This window comes from Piliocolobus tephrosceles, chromosome 2, assembly GCF_002776525.5.
Source record: "Piliocolobus tephrosceles isolate RC106 chromosome 2, ASM277652v3, whole genome shotgun sequence".
Classification (NCBI taxonomy): Eukaryota; Metazoa; Chordata; class Mammalia; order Primates; family Cercopithecidae; genus Piliocolobus; species Piliocolobus tephrosceles.
Window position 1 is genome coordinate 83,598,788 of NC_045435.1, and position 21,346 is coordinate 83,620,133.

The 21,346-nt window shown below is 39.4% G+C and overlaps 1 protein-coding gene across 3 annotated transcripts in view; it reads left to right on the top strand.

Annotated features, from left to right (window-relative positions):
• SFMBT1 (Scm like with four mbt domains 1) overlaps window positions 1–21,346 on the top strand; it is a 133,042-nt gene that overhangs the window by 89,996 nt on the left and 21,700 nt on the right. For all 3 annotated transcript variants that reach the window (XM_023195554.2, XM_023195555.2, XM_023195556.2), the window contains 8 exons: window positions 2,162–2,402; window positions 6,959–7,047; window positions 9,531–9,777; window positions 10,798–10,892; window positions 11,395–11,496; window positions 13,370–13,520; window positions 15,895–15,977; window positions 20,521–20,647. In XM_023195554.2, the coding sequence (XP_023051322.1) occupies window positions 2,162–2,402; window positions 6,959–7,047; window positions 9,531–9,777; window positions 10,798–10,892; window positions 11,395–11,496; window positions 13,370–13,520; window positions 15,895–15,977; window positions 20,521–20,647 (1,135 nt within the window). The remainder of the gene's footprint in view (window positions 1–2,161; window positions 2,403–6,958; window positions 7,048–9,530; window positions 9,778–10,797; window positions 10,893–11,394; window positions 11,497–13,369; window positions 13,521–15,894; window positions 15,978–20,520; window positions 20,648–21,346) is intronic.

Below are 21,346 nucleotides of genomic sequence, written 5' to 3' on the forward strand. Positions count from 1 at the left end.
CCTCCCCTCCCCTCCCCTCTCCTCTCCTCTCCTTTCCTTTCCTTTTTCTTTTCTTTTTTCCTTTACTTTTTCCTTTACATTCCTTTCCGTTCTGTTCTGCCACCATGCCCGGCTAATTTTTTTTGTATTTTTAGTAGAGACAGGGTTTCACTGTGTTAGCCAGGATGGTCTCGATCTCCTGACCTTGTGATCCACCTGCCTCGGCCTCCCAAAGTGCTGGGATTACAGGCATGAGCCACTGCGCCCGGCTCCTGCAATGTTTATCTCTGTGGTGTTTGTCTACTAGTGATTTTCTATTTCCATCTTTTTTTCCCCAATATTTATTAACTGGTTTTCTACTCTAAGGAAGATCTATTCCCTCTCCTCTGTTTATTTATATCAGTGTGGACTCATGGATACTTATTTAAATCTATTAATTATCATGCATTACTCTCACTATTTATTTTATTGCTCAAATTGTCCCACATGTAGCCAGTGAGATCCTTCTAGTTGTCTTGTATGTTCCTTCAACATACTCCCATTTTTTGATCATTTCCTTACTTTCTGGCATCACAAGATATTCCAGGCTCTAATTGTATTTTTCCTATCTCAGAATCAGAATACGTTTTTTTTCCCCTGAAGTGCTTTTTTTTTTTTTTATTGGAAGATGGTATTTAGAAATCAAAATTTGGGCCAGGCACAGTGGTTCATGACTAATTTCAGCACTTTGGGAGGCCAAGATGGGCAGATTGCTTGAGGTCGGGAGTTTGAGACCAGCCTGGGCAACATGACAATACCCTGTCTCTACAGAAAATACAAAAAGTAGCCAGGCATGGTGGCACACATCTGTGGTCTCAGCTACTCAAGAGGCTGAGGTGGGAGGATGACTTGAGGTTGCAGTGAGCCGACATTGCACCACTACACTTTAGCGTGGGTGACAGAGCCAGTCCCTGTCTAAAAAAATAAAAAAGAGGCCGGGCGTGGTGGCTCATGCCTGTAATCCCAGCACTTTGGGAGGCTGAGGTGGGTAGATCACCTGAAGTCAGTAGTTCAAGACCAGCCTGGCCAACATGGTGAAACCCCGTCTCTACTAAAAATACAAAAAATTAGCTGGGCCTGGTGGCGGGTGCCTGTAATCCTAGCTGCTTGGGAGTCTGAGGCAGGAAAATCACTTGTACCCAGGAGGCAGAGCTTGCAGTGAGCCAAGATCACGCCACTGCACTCCAGCCTGGGCGACCAGAGCAAAACTTTGTCTCAAAAATAGAAAAGAAATCAAAATTTGTACACTATATTTGCTTATTGTGACTAGCTGTCATTTTTGTAGTCCCTCTTAATTGACAGAGTTGGGAAATACATGTGTATGGTTGTCTCTATCTCTATTACTTGTTCATTTCTTTATCCATTCATCTGTCTATCTATCTGACTGTCTCTATCTGCCTACCAGTCAATCATCATGTCCCCCCTGTTCAGATATGTCTGATTTCAGTCCAATACCACAGAGTTCCCTTTGCTTATGTGTCACTTTTTTCTCCCATGGTGAGAAACCTGGCTTTTATTATTCATAGTATATTTATTTAATGTTGGTATACACGTAAAGTATTAATAGTTCCAGATTTGCTAACCCAGACCTTTGTGACCATATAACGTTTCATCTAAATTAGAACAGTTTTGAGAGGGAAAGGGGGGATGTTATTAAATATTATTTAAGAGTAATTGGTGGAAACATAGACTTGTAGGGAAACTGGGAAATATGGCTCCCTGTATATGGTACATATTGTACTAATTTATTATCATTATGGTTTATTTTTGTCTTTTCACTTTTCTAGCTTCATAAATTTCCTGTTGATGGATGCAAAAATCATTCTTGAAAACAATGGGTTGAAAGCTATTAAAATAGTGACTAGTAATGTGTATACTTAATAGGAAGCATTTTCTGTAATCATTATAGACTGCTTTGGTGAAAATATTGAGTTCCTTCATTGTCAGATGGAGCAGAGCAATATTGCTATTCGTTTGTTTTGTCTGGATTACTTCTGTAAGTTAGAATTGGAATTTCTCAGGTTTTCCTTGAGATGTTCTTGCATTTAGTGCTTCAGAATTCTAAGTCTTAAAAAAGAACATTGGTCAAAGAAATACTCATTTAAGATACTTGTCTGATGCTTAATAACATTTCCCTGTTAAGGTGGACACACGTTTGCAAAATGGATTTGCTCCTGGGATGAAGCTGGAGGTGGCTGTGAGAACAGATCCTGAAACCTACTGGGTTGCCACCATCATCACCACGTGTGAACAGTTGCTCCTTCTCCGCTATGATGGCTATGGGGAGGATCGGAGAGCAGATTTCTGGTGTGACATCAGGAAGGCTGATCTCTACCCCATTGGGTGGTGTGAGCAGAATAAGAAGACCCTTGAAGCCCCAGAAGGTAATGAAATACTTCTTATCAAGACGTGACATGATTTTGCTATAAGAAAATTTGGATTGTCCACAATCTTGAGGTTTTCCATCTCTCAAGCCTATAGGTTTACCCAGCTTTTCTAGGTTAGCATTTTGAGTGAAAATATTTATAAGGAATAATACACATTTCCCTGTCTTTTAAAATTATTTTCTTTGCTCCATAAAGCCTCAGGTTTTTATGATGCTCATAGGGAACACTAGCTGCTTATCATCCTTTCAGACTGTGAGGTTCTCTGAGTTGGAGATTTGTAGATCTGGTTGTTTTTAAGCCCTTTGGGCCAGACTGATGTGCTGTTGATTTTCTTTTGTTTTTATTGTCCTCTCTCCTCATACCCTCAAGCAATCTGGTAATTAGGAACTCTTAAATGAACCAAATCAAGCACCATTCCAGAAGGAGTAGAAACCAAATTAAGCAGAAGAGAGACAATAAAGGCAAAAGAAAGAGAAGGGTGAGATAAAGGTGGGGAAAGATAAGAGGACTCCGGATTTAAGAAAATCCCTGAGTTGGTTGGGTGGGATGGCTCATGCCTGTAATGGCAGCACTTTGGGAGGCTGAGGCGGGTGGATCACCTGAGGTCAGGAGTTTGAGACCAGCCTGGCCAACATGGCAAAACCGCAAAACCCCGTCTCTACTAAAAATACAAAACAATTAGCCGGGTGTGGTGGCGCACGACTGTAATTCCAGCTACTCAGGAGGCTGAGGCAGGAGAATTACTTGAACCTGGGAGGTGGAGGTTGCAGTGAGCCGAGATCGTGCCACTGTACTCCAGCCTGGATGACAGAGTAAGACTGTCTCAAAAAAATGAAAACACCTGACTTTTGGTATTTTTCTTTTAACTTCTTACTTTGATATAATTTCAGATTTACCAAAAGTTATGAGAATCATATGAAAAATTATTGGAGACTTTTTGCCAAGTTTCTCCAAATGTTGTTAATGTTGACATATATTATGTTTACTTTATCTTGTCTCCACTGCTTTACGTATGTTCTTTTAATGAACCATGTGAGAGTCAGTTTTAGACATGATGCCCTTTTATTCAAAAATGCCGTATATATTTCTAAAAACAAAGTATTCATGTCACAGTAAAATATGAAAATGAGGAAATTAACTTTGATACGATACTGCTGTTTAATCTACAGGTAGTACTCAGTTTTTTAAAAGGAACATTATTTAATAAACATGGTCTTATTTTTATATTTATATCACTTTCTAGTATTTTTATTTTTATTTTCATTTCCATTTTCTTGAGGCAGGGTCTTGGTATGTCACCCAGGCAGGTCTCCAATTCCTGGGCTCAAGTGATTATCCTGCCTCAGCCTTCCTAATAGCTAGCACCACAGTCATAAGCCATCATGCCTGGCCCTTACTCAGTTTTTGGCCCTTATTCAGTTTTACCAGCTATTCCAATAACATTTACAATAATTTCATTCTATTTTATTTTTTGAGACAGAGTCTCACTCTGTCACCCAGGCTGGAGTGCAGTGGCGTGATCCTAGCTCGCTGTGTCCTTGAACTCCCGGGCTCAAGTGATTCTCCCACCTCACCCCTGCCAGGTAGCTGGGTCTGCAGGTGTGTGTCACCACACCCAACTAATTTTTAAACTTTTTTTTTGTAGATACAGAGTTTTGCTGTGTTGCCCAGGCCAGTCTCGAACTTCTGGCCTTAAGTCCGCTCTATTTTTGGACTACTTTCTATTTTGTTGTTGTTTCTATAAACAATACTGAAATTAGCTGTAAGCTCTGTTTCCTCTCCTTCAGTATCTCATTTCAGGTAATATCCTTTTACTCCCAGTTAACACTTAAAAGTTAAATAGTTAAATTACATGGCAAGAAAGCTGTTTTTTTTTTTTTTTAAGACAATCAGTAGGCTTATACAACTATTCACGTTTTCCACATTCTTGTCCCGTAGTTTTTGTAGTAATACTGTAACTACATTTTCAGAGCATGCAGCTATTATATATACCATAGTATCTCCCTTACAACCATCATTTAGTTTAAGTTCTATAGTTATATATATATTTAATTCACTACCATTTTGCATGCTAATGTTACCTCATCAATTTGCTCATCTGAAGCTCATTCCCTAGTGAACTCCTTAGAAAGGGCTCATGGGAACAATATTACTTAGTTCTTACCTGTTCATAACTGTTTGTATATAGCCTTTAGATCTGAAGTTCAGTTTGGCTAGATATAAAATCCTTCTCTCATATTTTCTCTTTCATTAAATGTCTTAAACATGTTACATTCCGTTGTCTTTTGGCATAAACCATTGTTAATAACTCTAATGAAAATCTTGTTTTCTTTCCTTTGTAAGAAACTTGGTCTTTTTCCTAAATAGCCATGGTGTTATTTTTGCTTTAAAGTTCAGTACTTTCATTAGAACAATTTTGATGTAGCTGCCCTCATTTGATTTTACTATATACATAGTAATCCCTTTCAGTATGTATTACAAGGCCTCTTTCATTTCTGTAAGGTTTACCTGAATTATGGTCCAGCATGGTAGCCGGATTACACCTGTAATCCCAGCACTTTGGGAGGCTCAGGCTGGCAGATCACTTGAGGTCAGGAGTTTGAGACCAGCCTGGCCAACAGGGTGAAACTCCCTCTCCATTAAAAATATAAAAATTAGCTGGGCATGGCGGCATGTACCTGTAGTCCCAGATACTCGGGAGGCTGAGGCAGGAGAACTGCTTGAAGCTGGGAGGCAGAGACCATCCTGGCTAACACAGTGAAACCTCGTCTCCACTAAAAATACAAAAAATTCTCCGGGCATGGTGGCGGGCGCCTGTAATCCCAGCTACTCTGGAGGCTGAGGCAGGAGAATGGCGTGAGCCCAGGAGGCGGAGCTTGCAGTGAGCCTAGATCACGCCACTGCACTCCAGCCTGGGCGACAGAGTGAGACTCCGTCTCAAAAAAAAAAAAAAAAAAGAACATAGGTAAAGCAGTGGAGACAAGATAAATAGAGACCTGGGTGTGCTCATTGTCACTGGGTTAGTGTTTCTTGGCCTTTTCAGTGTCTAGAGTTAATGCATTTCTTCTTCTTCTCAGGATAAATTACATCATGATGCTTCCAATACAAATTCAGAAAGATAGTGCTTTCCTTTAACTCATCCATCTAAGCTTTATTTCCTTTCTATCATGCTGAAAATCCTAGTTCTCAGTTACACATTTCATTCTTTGTTAGCCAGGATGGTCTGGATCTCCTGACCTCATGATCTGCCTGCCTCGACCTCCGAAAGTGCTGGGATTATAGGTGTGAGTCACCGCACCTGACCACATTTCATTCTTTATTTGCTTTTGCCTGCCACATACAAACAACTATTTCAAAGTAATAACATCAAGTCTACCACTAACAATAGGATTACTAAAAATAGCTTAAGATTTTTTTCTTTGCATTTTTTTTGTTGTTGTTGCTATTGTCCTTAGAGTATATATCCCTAACTGGGGACGTACTTTCACGTTTTACTATATTTTAAAGTCACTGAAATAGTTCCTCTTTGTGTGATTATCTCACAAGCTCCGTATACAGTTAGGTTTCCTTGATTTTGCTTAATGAGGAAATCTAAATTTATTTGTTTACTTCTAATGGAAGAGTAAGTCCATTAACATTAACACTTATTGATATTATTAATATACATGGCCTCAGTTTTATATTGTTAAATGTTACATTGTGTGTATGTAGTTTCTTTTTAACTATGTGATCTATCCTGTTTACACATATAGTTTCTCTTTCGGCTTATAGAAAGGTTCTTATTTTTGTTCTACTGATTACCTTTATATAACACGTTGTAAGAAAATATTTTCTTTTAGAAATATGTACTGAAATATATATATGGATGAAATTGTATGCTATCTGGAATTGTCTTCTAACTGATCCTTGGTTGGGCATGGGCGGAGTATGAGGTATAAGCCAGGCATTGGCAAATTATCTGTAAAGGGCAAGATAGTAAATATTTTAGGCTTTACTAATCATACAATCTCTGTCAAAGCTGCTAAAACGCTACCTTTGTAGTGTGAAAGCAGCCACAGACAATATGTAAACAAATGGGTATAGCCATGTTCTAGTAAAGCTTTATTAACAAAAATAGACAGTAGGCTGAATTAAGCCCATGGGTTGTAGCTTGTAAATCCTGGTTTAGATGAAACAGATTGGCCATGAGGTGACAGTTGTTGACGCCAGGGCACTTAGGATTCATTAGATCATTTTTCTTTTTGTATGTTGGAAAATTTCCATCATAAAAAATAAAGTAAGGTACCTTCTGGATAAAATTTTAGGAACAGGTAGTTGGGCCTATTCTCCTTGTTTTATATACAACTCTTAATAAACTAACCAGAAAGTAGCTCCATCTAGAGAAGTATTTTTGGTTTTATTTTGTTTTATCTTTTCAAGCTCTCAAAGAAGCAGTATGTTTGACTCTTAGATCTTAAAATGAGAAATACCTCTAAACCATCTCCACTGGTTCGATTTCTCTGCATTCTGTTGGCTGGCATTTTGAGTAATCAGTCATTTATTCCCTCATCTAGGCATCAGAGATAAAGTGTCTGACTGGGATGAGTTTCTGCGGCAGACCCTGATAGGAGCATGTAGTCCTCCTATTCCACTGCTAGAGGGCGTGAGTATTACCATATGCCACATCGGCGTGGAAAACCCATCTGATCTTTCAAAGAATCTTAAAATCGGTTGCTTATTTATCACTCTGAAGCAAATAAACATTATTATTCGAGACATAGGCACAGGTATTGGGAATTTTAAACTTACCCTTAGAGGTTGCAAACTGGTGACTTGCTTAGTGCCTAAATATTTTCTGAATTAGTTGCTAACACATAAAAAATCTAATTTCCCAGATTCTTTTATACAGTTGGAAAATAGGACCTTCTGAGGGCTTTCACTCTGAAACTAAGCAGGGGTTGATTCTGCTTCAAGGTGGACATTTGTAACTCCCACCCCAGGTGACTTGGAGACCCCAATGCACCCTTTTTTTTTTTTTTTGCTCAGAAGACATTGGACCTGTTGTACTCCTGCCTTCCACCTGCTTTTCAGCAGTCCTTTTAAGTTAATGTAGCTTTTGAGCTTGTTAATGGATATAGATCTCTTGATTTTGTGAAATGGATTTATTGGTTATGACATTTCTAAGTTATATCTTGTCACTTTCTGTCATACTGGCAAAATTCTTTGTGGCATATGTGAAATGCAGTGTATAAAGGTTCCCATCCCTCTACATCATTGCCAACACTTGTTGTCTTTTTTATTATAGCTGACTTAGTGGGTATGAAGTGGCATCTCATTTTGATTTACATTTCTCTAAGGGCTGTTGATGTTGAGTATTTTTTTGTGCTTATGGGCCATTTCTGTATCCTTTTTGGAGACATTTCTTTGCCCATTTTTAAAGTGGGTTGTCTTTTTATTATTGAGTTGGATGTATTATTATGCATTGAAAATATACATGCATTTCAAAATATTGAAAATATTTTTTCCATTCTGTGGCTTTTTATTGTTTACAGCATAAACATTTTTTATTTTGATGTAATCCAGATTATCTTTTTTTCTTTTGTTGCTTGTGCTTTTGTTATCATATCTAAGAAGGCTTTGCTTAACCCAAGGTCCAGAAGATTTACTCCTGTATTTTCTAAGAGTTTTATGGTTTTAGGCCTTACATTTACTTCTATGATCCATTCACATTCCCTTTTAAATTTTGATTGATGAATACTCTCTTTCAAACTGGTTTTTATTTTTTGTACTCTGACTCGTTTATATATGCTTAGCCAGGGCCTGACACGTACTAAACAGTAACATTTTAATGAATGGATGAATTGATAAACTATTCTACTCTTCATTGACCATGAGTCTGCCATGCTGACTTTTAGCTCTGAATCTTTTTCTTCATTTGTTCATATGTCCCTTTGCATATCTGGATATGTAAGTGTCACAGAGCAGTTTTTACTGGGGAAAAAATGTAAGGTTGTGTATTAGAAATGGTTAAATGATAACTTGATAATGAATTTCTTTTCTTTATTGTAGTTTTTAATATACTTCTAGATAGTGAGAGTTAAACTTTTCCTTTCCATCGCTGTAATCAAAAGCTTTTACTCTGTTGATTTGAACATTGTTATGACATCAATAAAAAATCAGAAACAACTGAAATATTATCTGTAGGTAACTGGATAAATTATTGCCCACTTACAATGTAAAATATCATAAAATACTATAAAACATGAGGAAGAGTTATATATGCTATTGTAGAAAGATACCTATGATGTACTAAGTGAAGAACAATTAAGAAACAGTATTCAGTGCTTCTATTTTTCAAAACATAGAAACAGACAGACTGGCAGAGGTGGATATTGACTTGTATGGAGAAAAACAGTGTATGCCAAAGTGTTTCTTGTGGTTCTTTCTTTGAGGTGGGATTATAGGTGACTTTGACTTTTGTCATGTTTGATTTTTTTCTTCAATGATGATGATGGTATTTTGATATTTGCTTTTTTTTTTTTTTTTTAAAGACAGAGTCTTGCTCTGTTGCATAGGCTAGAGTGCAGTGGCATGATCTTGGCTCACCATAACTTTCGCCTCCTGGGTTCAAGTGATTCTCCTGCTTCAGCCTCCCAAGTAGCTGGGACTGCAGGTGCCCACCACCACGCCTGGCTAATTTTTGTATTTTTAGTAGAGACAGGGTTTCACCATGTTGACCAGGCTGGTCTTGAACTCCTGACCTCAAGTGTTCTGCCCACCTCAGCCTCCCAAAGTGCTGGGATTACAGGTGTGAGCCACCATGCCTGGCCCATATTTGTTTTATAATAGATGAGGAATTATTATATTTTAAAAATTCTTACTAAATAAAACTATATAACATAATCCTAGAGCTAGAGATATGTTAGAGCAATTTTACTGCATTATAGATATTCTTTAAGATAAACATTTTCATATCACCTATAAATAATACTATAAGAGGTTTGTATGATGATAGACAATTTAGTGTCAGTGGCTTTTGAATGGGTAAAAAATATGAAGGCTGGTTTGAGATCATTTAGAAGGTGGTTTTTCAAAAATATTATATTAATTTCTCTTACTGGATTGTTTCACTTTTTAATCCTACAGCTCCGTAATGGGAGGAATCCTTTAGATCTCATTGCTCCAGGATCCAGACTAGAATGTCAAGCTTTCCAGGACTCTTTAAGCACTTGGATTGTTACTGTAGTAGAAAACATTGGAGGAAGGCTGAAGCTACGTTATGAAGGACTTGAAAGTTCTGACAATTATGAACATTGGTTGTATTACTTGGATCCATTTCTTCATCACGTTGGTTGGGCTGCTCAACAGGGATACGAGCTTCAGCCTCCTTCAGGTGAAGAGTAATCGAGCATTTTTCTTCTGTGGCATTAATATCTATGAGGCTAAAAAAATATATTCTACATATTATGAAAACCTTTGTTAATTATCATAGTAGAGCTGTAACAAAACAGTTTATATGGAGTTGTTAAACTAAGTGCCTATTTTTCTTTTTTGTTCTTGTTGTTCTGCTTTTGTTTTTGTTTGTTTGTTTGTTTGTTTGTTTGTTTTTTGTTTTGAGACAGAGTCTTGCTCTGTTACCCAGCCTGGAGTGCAGTGTCATGCAACCTCCACCTCCTGGGTTCAAGCAATTCTTGTGCCTCAGCCTCCCCAGTAGCTAGGATTACAGACACATACCACCATACCTGGCCGATTTTTGTATTTTTAGTAGAGACGGGGTTTCACCATGTTGGCCAGTCTGGTTTCGAATTCTTGACCTCAAGTGATCCGCCCACCTTAGCCTCCCATAGTGCTGGGATTACAGGCGTGAGACACCGTACCTGGCCAAGTGCCTATTTTTCTTTTCTTTTTATTGCTTTTATAATTTACCACACTTATTGATACACCTCATAGACTTCTGTGCCAACCCATACTGACCCTTGACCTAGATAAAATAAAGAAAAAATTATCTAGGGAGCATTTAGCTAGGTATATAGAAAATTGAGTCATAGCAAATTGTTGATTAAAAGAAATACCAATAATATTGGTATTTCTGGAGTTACTGTTTAAATCAATTTGCATTTATTATTATGTGCCCCAATTTGGATGTTGTATTATAATTTTATGGATTACAGCAATCCTTATGATCTTACTGTAGGTATTTTCATAAAGCCAAGCTGTCCACCAGGCTCTGCATAGAGCAAAGTGCTGAAGTTAAGGTGCAAGTTCTTTAAGTGTAGAGGGATATAAGTGGGCTTTGAACCCTTTTCTAGTTCTAGTGGAAAGTGACTTTTTTTTGTTTATGTGAATGCTTTCAGGACAGGTAAAAAGTATAAGTTTCTCATCATCTAAAGCATGTTGTCATGTTTTATTAAAGCCATCAGACATCTAAAAAATGAAGCTGAGTGGCAAGAGATTTTGGCCAAAGTGAAAGAGGAAGAGGAAGAGCCATTACCATCTTACTTATTTAAGGTAAAAACAAAACATGTGATAGATCGGTATTGCTCCTCTTACAGTAGAGTAAAGCAACGCCAAGGGTGAAAGTGTAAAGTAGCCTCTGCAGTCGGTAAGAATGGAGGGTGTGTTAACACTGGACTGATGATCATCCTTGTTTTCTTCTAACAGTTGTCTAGATTTTCTCCCCAAGTTCTCCTGAAGTAGTTTGAATCTTTTCTTTTCTACCCTTAACTACATACCCCTAACTTATAAAATAAATTTGTTTTTTCCTCCAGATATTCCTTGTCTTTGAATGTAGAGAGTAGAAGCACTTTCTGTGTTTTTGTTTTTTCCTGGATAGTTTTTTCCAGAGAAGAAAATTATATTGGCTAGTTTTGCACATTTAAAAAAAAGAAGAAAACTATAGGATTTACCAGAGCTGGATATTTCTATTAATCACAGTAGGATTCAGCTACATGTAAGTGTAAAATTGATTCAGATACTATGTTTTCATGCCCTTTTGGTGTCTGCATTTCAGGACAAACAAGTTATTGGCATTCATACATTCTCTGTAAACATGAAATTGGAAGCTGTAGACCCCTGGTCTCCTTTTGGGATCTCTCCGGCTACAGTTGTTAAGGTAAAATGGGGATAACTCTCTCGGTAAGAATCCCTGTCAAGGTGACTGGTTTAGGAAATTGGTAGTGTTTTGATCTTTAAGCTCTATTGATCCAACCCATTTTTCCTTCTAAGCCATGCAGTTAGAATTACTTCTGTGCACGTTTTGTATTTGTCCAGTTTGCTGTGGCCCGTTCCTTCTTCAGAGCTTGGTAACCCTAGCCAAAGCAATCTTGGGCCTGGGCACTAGACTAGTAGGGGACGCATTCTTTGGGGCAGGCCTAGCTGTATATAAGTAAAGGAGATTTAACTCCTTTAGGAGGCAGAGTATCTGTAAAGTCGGAGGCAGGCAGTCTCATCAACATCTAACTAGATGCAGAGCTCTTTGGAATGAGGAGATGAGTGGGGATTAGGCAATTAGTGTTAAAAGTTCTAGCAGTGGCCTGGTTCCAGCTATGTATTCCAGATTCAGATTTAATCTTTTGGAATACTGACAAAAGTAAGAAATAAGGTTATCAAGGCCCTGCTCAGTCACTACAACTGAGGCATTGGCCAGAGAATTTCAGTTTCCAACTAGAGCAGAAGCACATTTACTGAAAATAGAAGCCAAAGTTGAATGTGACTAGAGGAATAGTTGCTTGGGTGCTAAATTGTCTGATCTATTGAGATTTAAGTTTTCCCTGTCTTGGAAGATTATTCTCAAAGCAAGGAGGGATTCTGAGCCTGAAAGTAGGGCCAGAAGGCCCTATCTAGAGTCTGAAGGGAGGGCTAGTGGGAAGCCAGAGGAGGTTCATAAAGTTGTCTCTTTGGCTGGGCTCAGTGGCTCACGCCTGTCATCCCAGCACTTTGGGACACCGGGGCAGGTAGATCACCTGAGGTCGGGAGTTGGAGACTAGCCTGACCAACATGGGGAAACCCCGTCTCTACTAAAAATACAAAATTAGCTGGATGTGGTGGCGCATGCCTGTAATCCCAGCTACTCAGGAGGCTGAGGTGGGAGAATCGCTTGAACCCGGGAGGTGGAGGTTGTGGTGAGCCAAGGTTGTGCCATTGCACTCCAGCCTGGGCAACAAGAGCAAAACTCCGTCTCTAAATAAATAAATAAATAAAGTTTGTTCGTTGGCATTTGAAACTGGGCTAGGATTTGAAAAACTAATACACAGTAGCATGAGCTTAAACTAAGCTTCTCACTAAGTTTAGACTAAATTTTATTCAGAGCCCAACTACATGGGTTTGGATCCAGGTTTTGCTTCTTCCTCATTTTGTAATCTAGGGCAAGTTATTTAACCTGTATTTGAACTCATTCTCCTTATCTGCAAAATGGAGTTGATAGTGGTACTTGGGCCAGGTGTGGTGCTCATGCCTGTAATCACAGCACTTTGCGAGGCTGAGACAGGAGGATCACTTGAGCCCAGGAGTTTGAGACAAGCCTGGGCAATGTAGCAAGACCACGTCTCTACAAAAATTAAAAAATTAGCTGGGCATGATGGTGCATGCCTATTGTCCCAGTTACTCAAGGGACTGAAGTGGGAGGATCAACTGAGCCCAGGAAGTCAAGACTGCAGTGCTTCAGTGAGCCACGTTCATGCCACTGCACTCCAGCCTGGGTAACAGAGCAAAACCCTGTCTCCAAAAAGTATATATGTATTTTATATATATATATACATATATATATAATGGTACTTACCTCATTCGATTAAGAAGATTGAAACTAAATTGATACATGAAAAGCATTTAATTAAAACAGTAATTATATGCATTATGTAACACAGAGCTAACATTTAGTGTTTAGTATTATTAATACCCACATGACTATGAACTTTTGTAGTATGTTTGGCTGTGCCAAGGAAAAAGCACATGCATTTGTCTATTTCACCTATTAATTGCATGTATAGGTTTTTGATGAGAAGTACTTTCTGGTGGAAATGGATGACTTGCGACCTGAAAACCACGTGCGGCGATCCTTTGTGTGCCACGCCGACAGTCCTGGCATCTTCCCTGTGCAATGGAGTCTGAAGAATGGCCTACACATCAGCCCCCCTCCAGGTACACATTTGCTCTCTTCTGAGTTGTTACTTGAGAGCTTCTCCTTGAGATAAGACATGTCAGATGGCATTGCTTAAATCTTTTGTCCCTCTCCTCATGCCCTAGCCTGTTCCTAAGGTTTTTGGGGTCTGAGAAAAGTGTAAGGAAAGGTCTAGATTCCATATATTTACATGTTTCAAAGTCTTAAATTGAGCTAAAAAACTATTAAAGAGAGTGTGTGGGCCGGGCACAGTGGCTCACGCCTGTAATCCCAGCACTTTGGGAGGCCGAGGCAGGTGGATCACGAGGTCAGCAGATCAAGACCATCCTAGCTAACAAGGCGAAACCCCGTTTCTACTAAAAAATACAAAAAATTAGCCGGGCGTGGTGGCGGGTGCCTGTAGTCCCAGCTACTCGGGAGGCTGAGGCAGGAGAATGGCGTGAACCTGGAGGCGGAGCTTGCAGTGAGCCGAGATCGCGCCACTGCACTCCAGCCTGGGCAACAGCAAGACTCCATCTCAAAAAAAAAAGAGAGTGTGTTCTATCCTCTGACTTTGTTATCTGTGCCCTCATAACCGCCTAGAAAGCCAGGTTCGAGCCTGGGTTCTATGCTGGCTCCTTAGTTCCATTTATGTCTGTTAGGGGTGGCAGAGGGGTGGGCTTGGATGCACAGTGAGCATTTGGGGCTGGCTTGAAGAAGAGGCCATAGAGCCAGAGTTAGAAGGTAGATTAGTGATTATCTTTAGGTGTCTGAGTCTTATCATGGAGGGAACTTTCTAGAGAGAAGTTTATGGTGAAGAGTAGGACTCAGGCAGTAGGTAGGAAAATAAAAGCTCATTTTCCTGATATTTGCAACTTTGCAAAATATAGTCTTTGATCCTTTAATCAAGGCTCCTAATTAATGGGTTTAGTTGAGCTTGACTGAAATTTTTAATATTTTTAAACTTAGAGAATCTAGAACATTTCAGATGTTTATCTGATTTTTTAATATTAGCAAATCAGATTATTTGATTGGCAGTCTATGTATATGTTATTAGTAGGTTTTCAGTAAAGCATAGCATCACTTTCTAAATGGTGACTGCTGGAACACTGGGCTGGAAGTACTCTTTCATGTTAACAAGGGTCATACACTCAGAACCTTTTGTCTTTCATTAGCTTTTATTCATCCAACAAACATTTACGTAATGTTTGCTGTAAGCCAGGCATTGAGCTTATTCCTAGGAAGAGTGACAAGCTCAGTGAGTACAACCCAGCCCCTTCAAGAGGCAAATAGGGGGAAATATTAACAGAACTTCCTAGATTCTCCTCCATTAGTGAACACAGCAGAAGAATGCCTGGTTGGAGGCTATGGTGTGGAATAGCCACAGAAGGAAGTTCTTGCTTTGCAGGTACGCTCTGGATATCCCAAGTTCTTTACTCTTCTTGCCACCTCTGTATGAAAAGGAAGAAACAATTGTTAAAAACACTGAAGCTTTCAGTGTTGTTATAGACAAATCAACTGTGTCTTTGTAAATAGAGGGAAGGTAGTAGATAACTGAAAATGGCAGAAAATGTACTGTCAGGAATTGAGGTGGGGGCAAAGGGAGAACATGGTGCCAGTCTCAGGTAGGCAGGGACTGTTGGGCTGTCAGAGGGCATAGACTTGAGTAGCCTGTTTTTTGCCTATGAGACATTAAGCTCTCGGGAGGCTGAGAGCAGCTCAGACACAGTAGGCAGTTGGGCCTTGCTCAGCTCTTTGCATGCAGATGGTTCTGAGTCAGCAGCAGCTTGGAGATGCTTCTGTCAAGAACCTTAGTAGACTTAAGTGGGGTGCTAAGCTTGTTTTTTCTAAAATAAACACATGACTTAGATTATAAAAGCATTGATATTTTGTAATATATGAATCTGAAAATGACAAGAGCATTTGTATCAGTGATATCTGAGACACATTTCAGGAAATAGCTTTAACGAAGAAAAAAAGTCTTCGTCTTTGCAGATTAACTAGTACTATTTGCTGTCTCTTTTCCTTAAGAGCCTGAGCCCTTTAGAATTGACAATAAGAGTGGATTTATATATACAAATCAAATCCATTCATAACTGTCTTAAATTCTTTTGGCAAATTGCCAGCAACTAATCATATAAAATAGTGCTCAAAATAAATGCCTAGTTTGAAATTTGAAAGTTTAAAAATTTATCCAAAGAGTCTCATTGTTTTATTACAGTTTGACCAGAGTTGCTCTATTTTATAAAATTAACAGTGCTCTAGATTTATAGAATGCTTTTTGCCCCTCTAAAATGATCAAAGTTGTCAGACTAGCAGCACTGGAAGTTGTGAGTGGACCCTTGGTGAGTGGTGAAGCCGGGCAAGCATGTGCAGTGTGGCAGTGTGAATCATTGTTCATTTGTCCCCACCTAGGCTACCCAAGCCAGGACTTTGACTGGGCTGACTACCTCAAACAGTGTGGTGCTGAAGCTGCTCCCCAGAGGTGCTTCCCTCCGGTGAGGACCCCCACGACCTCATGGCTACTATGCAGGGCTGCAGGGACTGCTGTGCTTCCCTTGTTTTCCGTGGTTATTACTCTGAGGATAATCATCTCACTTAATCCAGATGAGCACAGTGGTGATTATAATCACATGGTCTAAAGGAAAATACATTTACTGCAGAAGTGAATCAGTTAGTTTGCTAATTAAGTTAGTTTTATAAGTTTATTGATTTTATTTTTTCTTAGCTGAAATCATGTGAATTTGAAATTTTATGATTAGTTTTCATGATTCAATAATAGGAAAAACTGTTGAAATATTAAGTGGAGAAAAATTGTTAAGCTTATTTAAATTCTTCTATCCAAATAATACATGCATGTGGTTTAAAAAGCCATGTAGCAGTAAAAGGCTTAGAAGGTAAAATAGCAGTCCCCGCCCTACCCCTTTTCACAGTCTCCCTTCCCAGAAGTTACTACTTCCTGTTCTTCTCACTGTAATTCTAGTAGTTGTATTTCTTCATTTTCAAAATGAAAAGCTTCTATCTTTTGAGTCATTTATTTTAGACATGTCACTTGGTTCTAATTTTAAAACTTTGACTTTATTAAAACAAATTAACTTCACCCTGTCTTATGGTACTGAGTCTGTTGGTTCTATATTATGATAAATTAGCATTTAGTTATTTTTTGTTTCCTTTCTTCTCTGTCTTACCCTGTTCTTCTTCCTTTAGAGTTATATTACAATTTTTGGTTAAATACAAAATGAATTTTTTACATTATGATATGCATTCAAATATTACAGCTGAGCACTACAGTTTTGTTTTGTTTTGTTTTGTTTTGAGACAGAGTCTTGCTCTGTCACCCAGGCTGGAGTGCAGTGGCATGATCTCGGCTCACTGCAGCCTCTGCTTCCCGGGTTCAAGAGATGCTCCTGCCTCAGCCTCCCAAGTAGCTGGGATTACAGGCACCCACCAGCACACCCACCTAATTTTCATTTTTATAGTACAGACGAGGTTTCACCATGTTGGCCAGGCTGGTCTCGAACTCCTGACCTCAAGTGATTTGCCCACCTCAGCCCCCCAAAGTGTTGGGATTACAGGTATGAGCCACTGCACCTGGCACTGCAGTATTTTATGATTGTTTCTTTTAAAAAATTTTTATCCTCAATAATAATTTCCTTGTTTTTAATTTACTTAATTTTCTTTTATCTATTGCTGCTGCTTTCCACACCTCCCAGTAGTCTCTCATTAGCAAAAGCAGTCACATCAGGAAATTTGTGATTCCTAACACTTTTGTTAAAGAGACATCCCTCTTAGCAACCTCCACTCTCTGTCTCTCTGGATGGGTTGCTCTTTAGACTTGCCGTGTAGTTTTTGTGGGTTTTATTGTTGTTGTTTGTTTTTTTTGTTTGTTTTTGTTTTTGTTCTTAGATAGAATCTTGTTCTTATCGCCCAGGCTGGAGTGTAGTGGTACAATCTCAGCTCACTGCAACCTCCGCCTGCCAGGTTCAATCGATTCTCCTGCCTCACCCTCCTGAGTAGCTGGGAGTATAGGTGCCCACCACCATGCCTGGCTAATTTTTGTATTTTTAGTAAAGACTGGGTTTCACCATGTTGGCCAGACTGGTCTCGAACTCCTGGCCTCAGGTGATCCACCCACCTCGGCCTCCCATAGTGCTGGGATTACAAGTGTGAGCCCCCGTGCCGGCTTTGCTGTGTAGTTTTAATCATGGAAATGCCCTTGTCACCCAGGGAATTGCCCACTCCCTTTTTGTATGATTTGGGGTCCCTTGTTTTGTAGAGATCTCATGGCCTCCTCTTCCTTGGTTTGCTTCCTTGTTTTGATGGATTCCCATCTCTCAGTAGCTTCCTGTAACAGGGTACAAGGGAAGTAAAGTTTTGTCGACACTGTATATTTGAAAATGTCTTCACTCTCCTAACTTGATTCATGATTTGGCTCAATGTGGAAGTTATTTTACTTGAGAATTCTGAAAACATTGCTCACTTGTTTTCTAACTTCTAGTGTTACTGTCAAGAAGTTAAAAGTTATAAAGCTATTCTTATTTTTGTTCTTTTGTAGATGACAGGCTTTTTTGCCGCCTCTCTGGAAGATTATAGAAACACTTTTCACAGTGATGAATCTTGATGCGAGCCTGTTTTCATCCACTGTGCTGGGTTCTCAGTGGGCACTTTCTCTCTGGATCTTCATGCCTTTCTGTGTTGGGAAATTTTTTTGAATCACTTCTTTGATTTCCTTCCTTCCTCTTTGTCTCTTTTCTCTTTCTGGAAGTTCTTTTATTTGGTTATGGCCCTCTGGATCAAACCTCTGCTTTTTTAATCTTTTTATCCTTTGTTTTATGTTTCTTAGTCTTTTTGCTTTGTTTTCTGGAAGATTTCCTAAACTTTGTCTTTTGACCTTCCTTTTGAGTTTTTAATTTTTGGCATCATGTTTCTTATTTTCTGGAACTCTGAATAGTTCTCTCTCTCTCTCTCTCTCCCCCACCCCGTCTTTCTTGAGATGGAGCTTTGCTCTTGTTGCCCAGGCTAGAGTGCAATGGCATGATCCTGGCTCACTGCAACCTCTGCCTCTCAGGTTCAAGAGATTCTCCTGCCTCGGCCTCCCTAGTAGCTGGGATTATAGGTGCCCGCCACCACACCCAGCTAGTTTTTGTATTTTTAGTAAGGATGGGGTTTCACTATGTTGGCCAGGCTTGTGTCGAATTCCTGACCTCAGGCGATCCACCCACCTCTGCCTCCCAAAGTGCTGGGATGACACATACTTCTTTATTTTATTTTATTTTTATTTTTATTTTTTTGAGATCGAGTTTTGTTCTTGTTGCCCAGGCTGGAGTGCAGTGGCGCGATCTTGGCTCACCACAACCTCCGCCTCCTGGTTTCAAGCGATTCTCCTGCCTCAGCCTCCCAAGCAGCTGAGATTACAGGCATGTGCCACCATGCCTAGCTAATTTGTTTGTATTTTTAGTAGAGACGGGGTTTCTCCATGTTGGTCAGCCTGGTCTCGAACTCCCAACCTCAGGTGATCCACTCGCCTTAGCCTCCCAAAGTGCTGGGATTACAGGCGTGAGCCACCGTGCTCAGCACTTCTTTATTTTTAATGTCATACTATTCTTGCTCTAAGGATGCAATAGTTTTTCTTATCTCTCAGAGGATGTTAATTAACACCCCTAATCCACCCCCCACACACACACCTTTTGGGAAGTTTTCTTCTTGCATAATCACTGCTTTTTCCAAGTTGCTTGTCTGTTTTGGTCTCTCTTACTCTCAACTTTCATCTTCTTAGGTGTCTAGTAATTCTTGGTTGTTGCTATATTTAAGAATGGGTGACTAAAAAGAAGAGCTGATTGGAAGCTCTGAGCAGGTAGATGGAGCTTGTCAACCTTGAACTTTCCTATCTGATTGGCCATTTGTTGGGGAAACCCGAATCCATATCATTATGTGTTTCTTCTTGGGCTTATCATATCACCATAAGAAGTGTCTTCTAGTCCTCTGCCTGGTGGGTAGAGGCGGAGGGCTGGGCCTCTCAGCAGTCCATAGGCTAACCACTGTTTTTGTCATGGCATGCATGCCCTCAGCAGTTCCTTGTGTCCTCTTACCTAGGCATCTTCTCTTTTACCCTATCCAGAGGATAAGTCTCACCTTCTGTAGAGGAGAGGAAGGAATGGTTTCCCTAATGCATGGAGTCGAGGAGCCAATGTCATAACCTAAATGTTTCTTAAATGTTTTCAACAAATCCTCCTTGTTTTGACTACGTCTCCTCTACCTCCAGTTGCCTAGTACCTGGTTCTTCACTTTCTTTACTGCCAGCGTAGATTCGCCTTTCTTTAACTTAGTTTCTAGATCCTGTTCTAAATTTTAGCTTATAAAATGTTGTTTCCTCTCCTGTTACATCCATCTTAATATAGATATTAAGTTTTTGTCTTCAAAACAGAAGCAAACCAAAAACAATTTTAATTTTTAAGTTAGGTGTCAGAAGAGAGAACACTCAAATGCAGATGTTCAATTGTCCATTTTGACTCGGATGCTGGATGTTTTTCTGTTTTAAATGACCCTTTCCCACTGTTGATAAACATTCTTTATCCTGATTGCCTTTTATGATACACATACAAGTATGAACCAGGCAGTTTGTGGTATGATAGGGTGCTTTATGTGAGGGGAAGTGAGTCAACAGTGTTGATAGCCACTTGATTCAGGATACAGAACCTTAGAGACTTTATTTCATTGATACCTTGTAATAGCACAGCCAGATAGGAGTTCTCAACCTCATCTGACAGGTGAAGAAACTGAGGCAAAAAGCGGCTATACAGCTTGAGCAAGGTCAATAATGCAGGAATATCTGACATCAAAGAGTGTACTTCCTGAATACTTCCTATAACACCAAGAAAGGCAGACATTTTCCTTTTGCTTCATTAAAAAGCAAAACAATGCAAAATAAATGTTATCTTTAAACCTAGGGATTAAATACTACTTGAAAAAGGTTTTCTGGCTGAGCACATGAGTTGATACTGTGTTACTCCAGTAAATGGATTGGATTCATTCATTTTCTAGTTAATTTCTGAACATGAATTTAAAGAGAACATGAAGCTTGAGGCGGCGAACCCCCTTCTCCCTGAGGAAGTGTGTGTTGCTACCATCACTGCAGTGAGAGGCTCCTACCTGTGGCTCCAGCTGGAGGGTGAGTGCCAGCACTCCAGAAGCCTTCCTGTGACCACTCTCCTTTGAGCTTCCTGTTTAATCCTGTAATGTGGTCTGTTAAACTTAATGGATTAGTTAAATGGGGATCTTGTTCAGAGACTTTTGTAATGCAAGACTCTAAGCGAAACATTTATTTTTCTGTCCTTGGCTTTCAAATTTCAAATTTTAGGAAATGAATACAAATAAAAATTCTTTACTATAGAGTCCCCTATTTTCTGGAAGGAGAAAACATAAGTCAAATAGCATGTATTTTGATGTGACCAAGTTATATGAGCATGAACATTAACACCTAGCTGATTGAAGAGATCATATTTTGGTTGCTGCAGCCCAGTGGAACCAAAAAGTATATAGAGTACAAATGATAAACTGTACTAAAAGTAATATTCAATAATTGGACAGGTTTATGAATGCAAGGCACTGCATGAGTACTCAGTGCTATGGTTACTGTATATGTCCTGAGCTGCTTTTTTAGCCTGCTACCAAATAGTCAGACTTTGAGACGGTACCTACTATTTCTGATTTGTAGAATTCGCATTTAATGCGGATATCAAGGGTAATATTGAATGTAGACTTTTATGCAATCCTTGTTCAGCAACTTGCCAAATCACTTCCTGATTTGAATTCACTGTTCTTTTCTGGCTTACTCCCGAGGTACCAGAACTGATGTTCTCATTGAGTA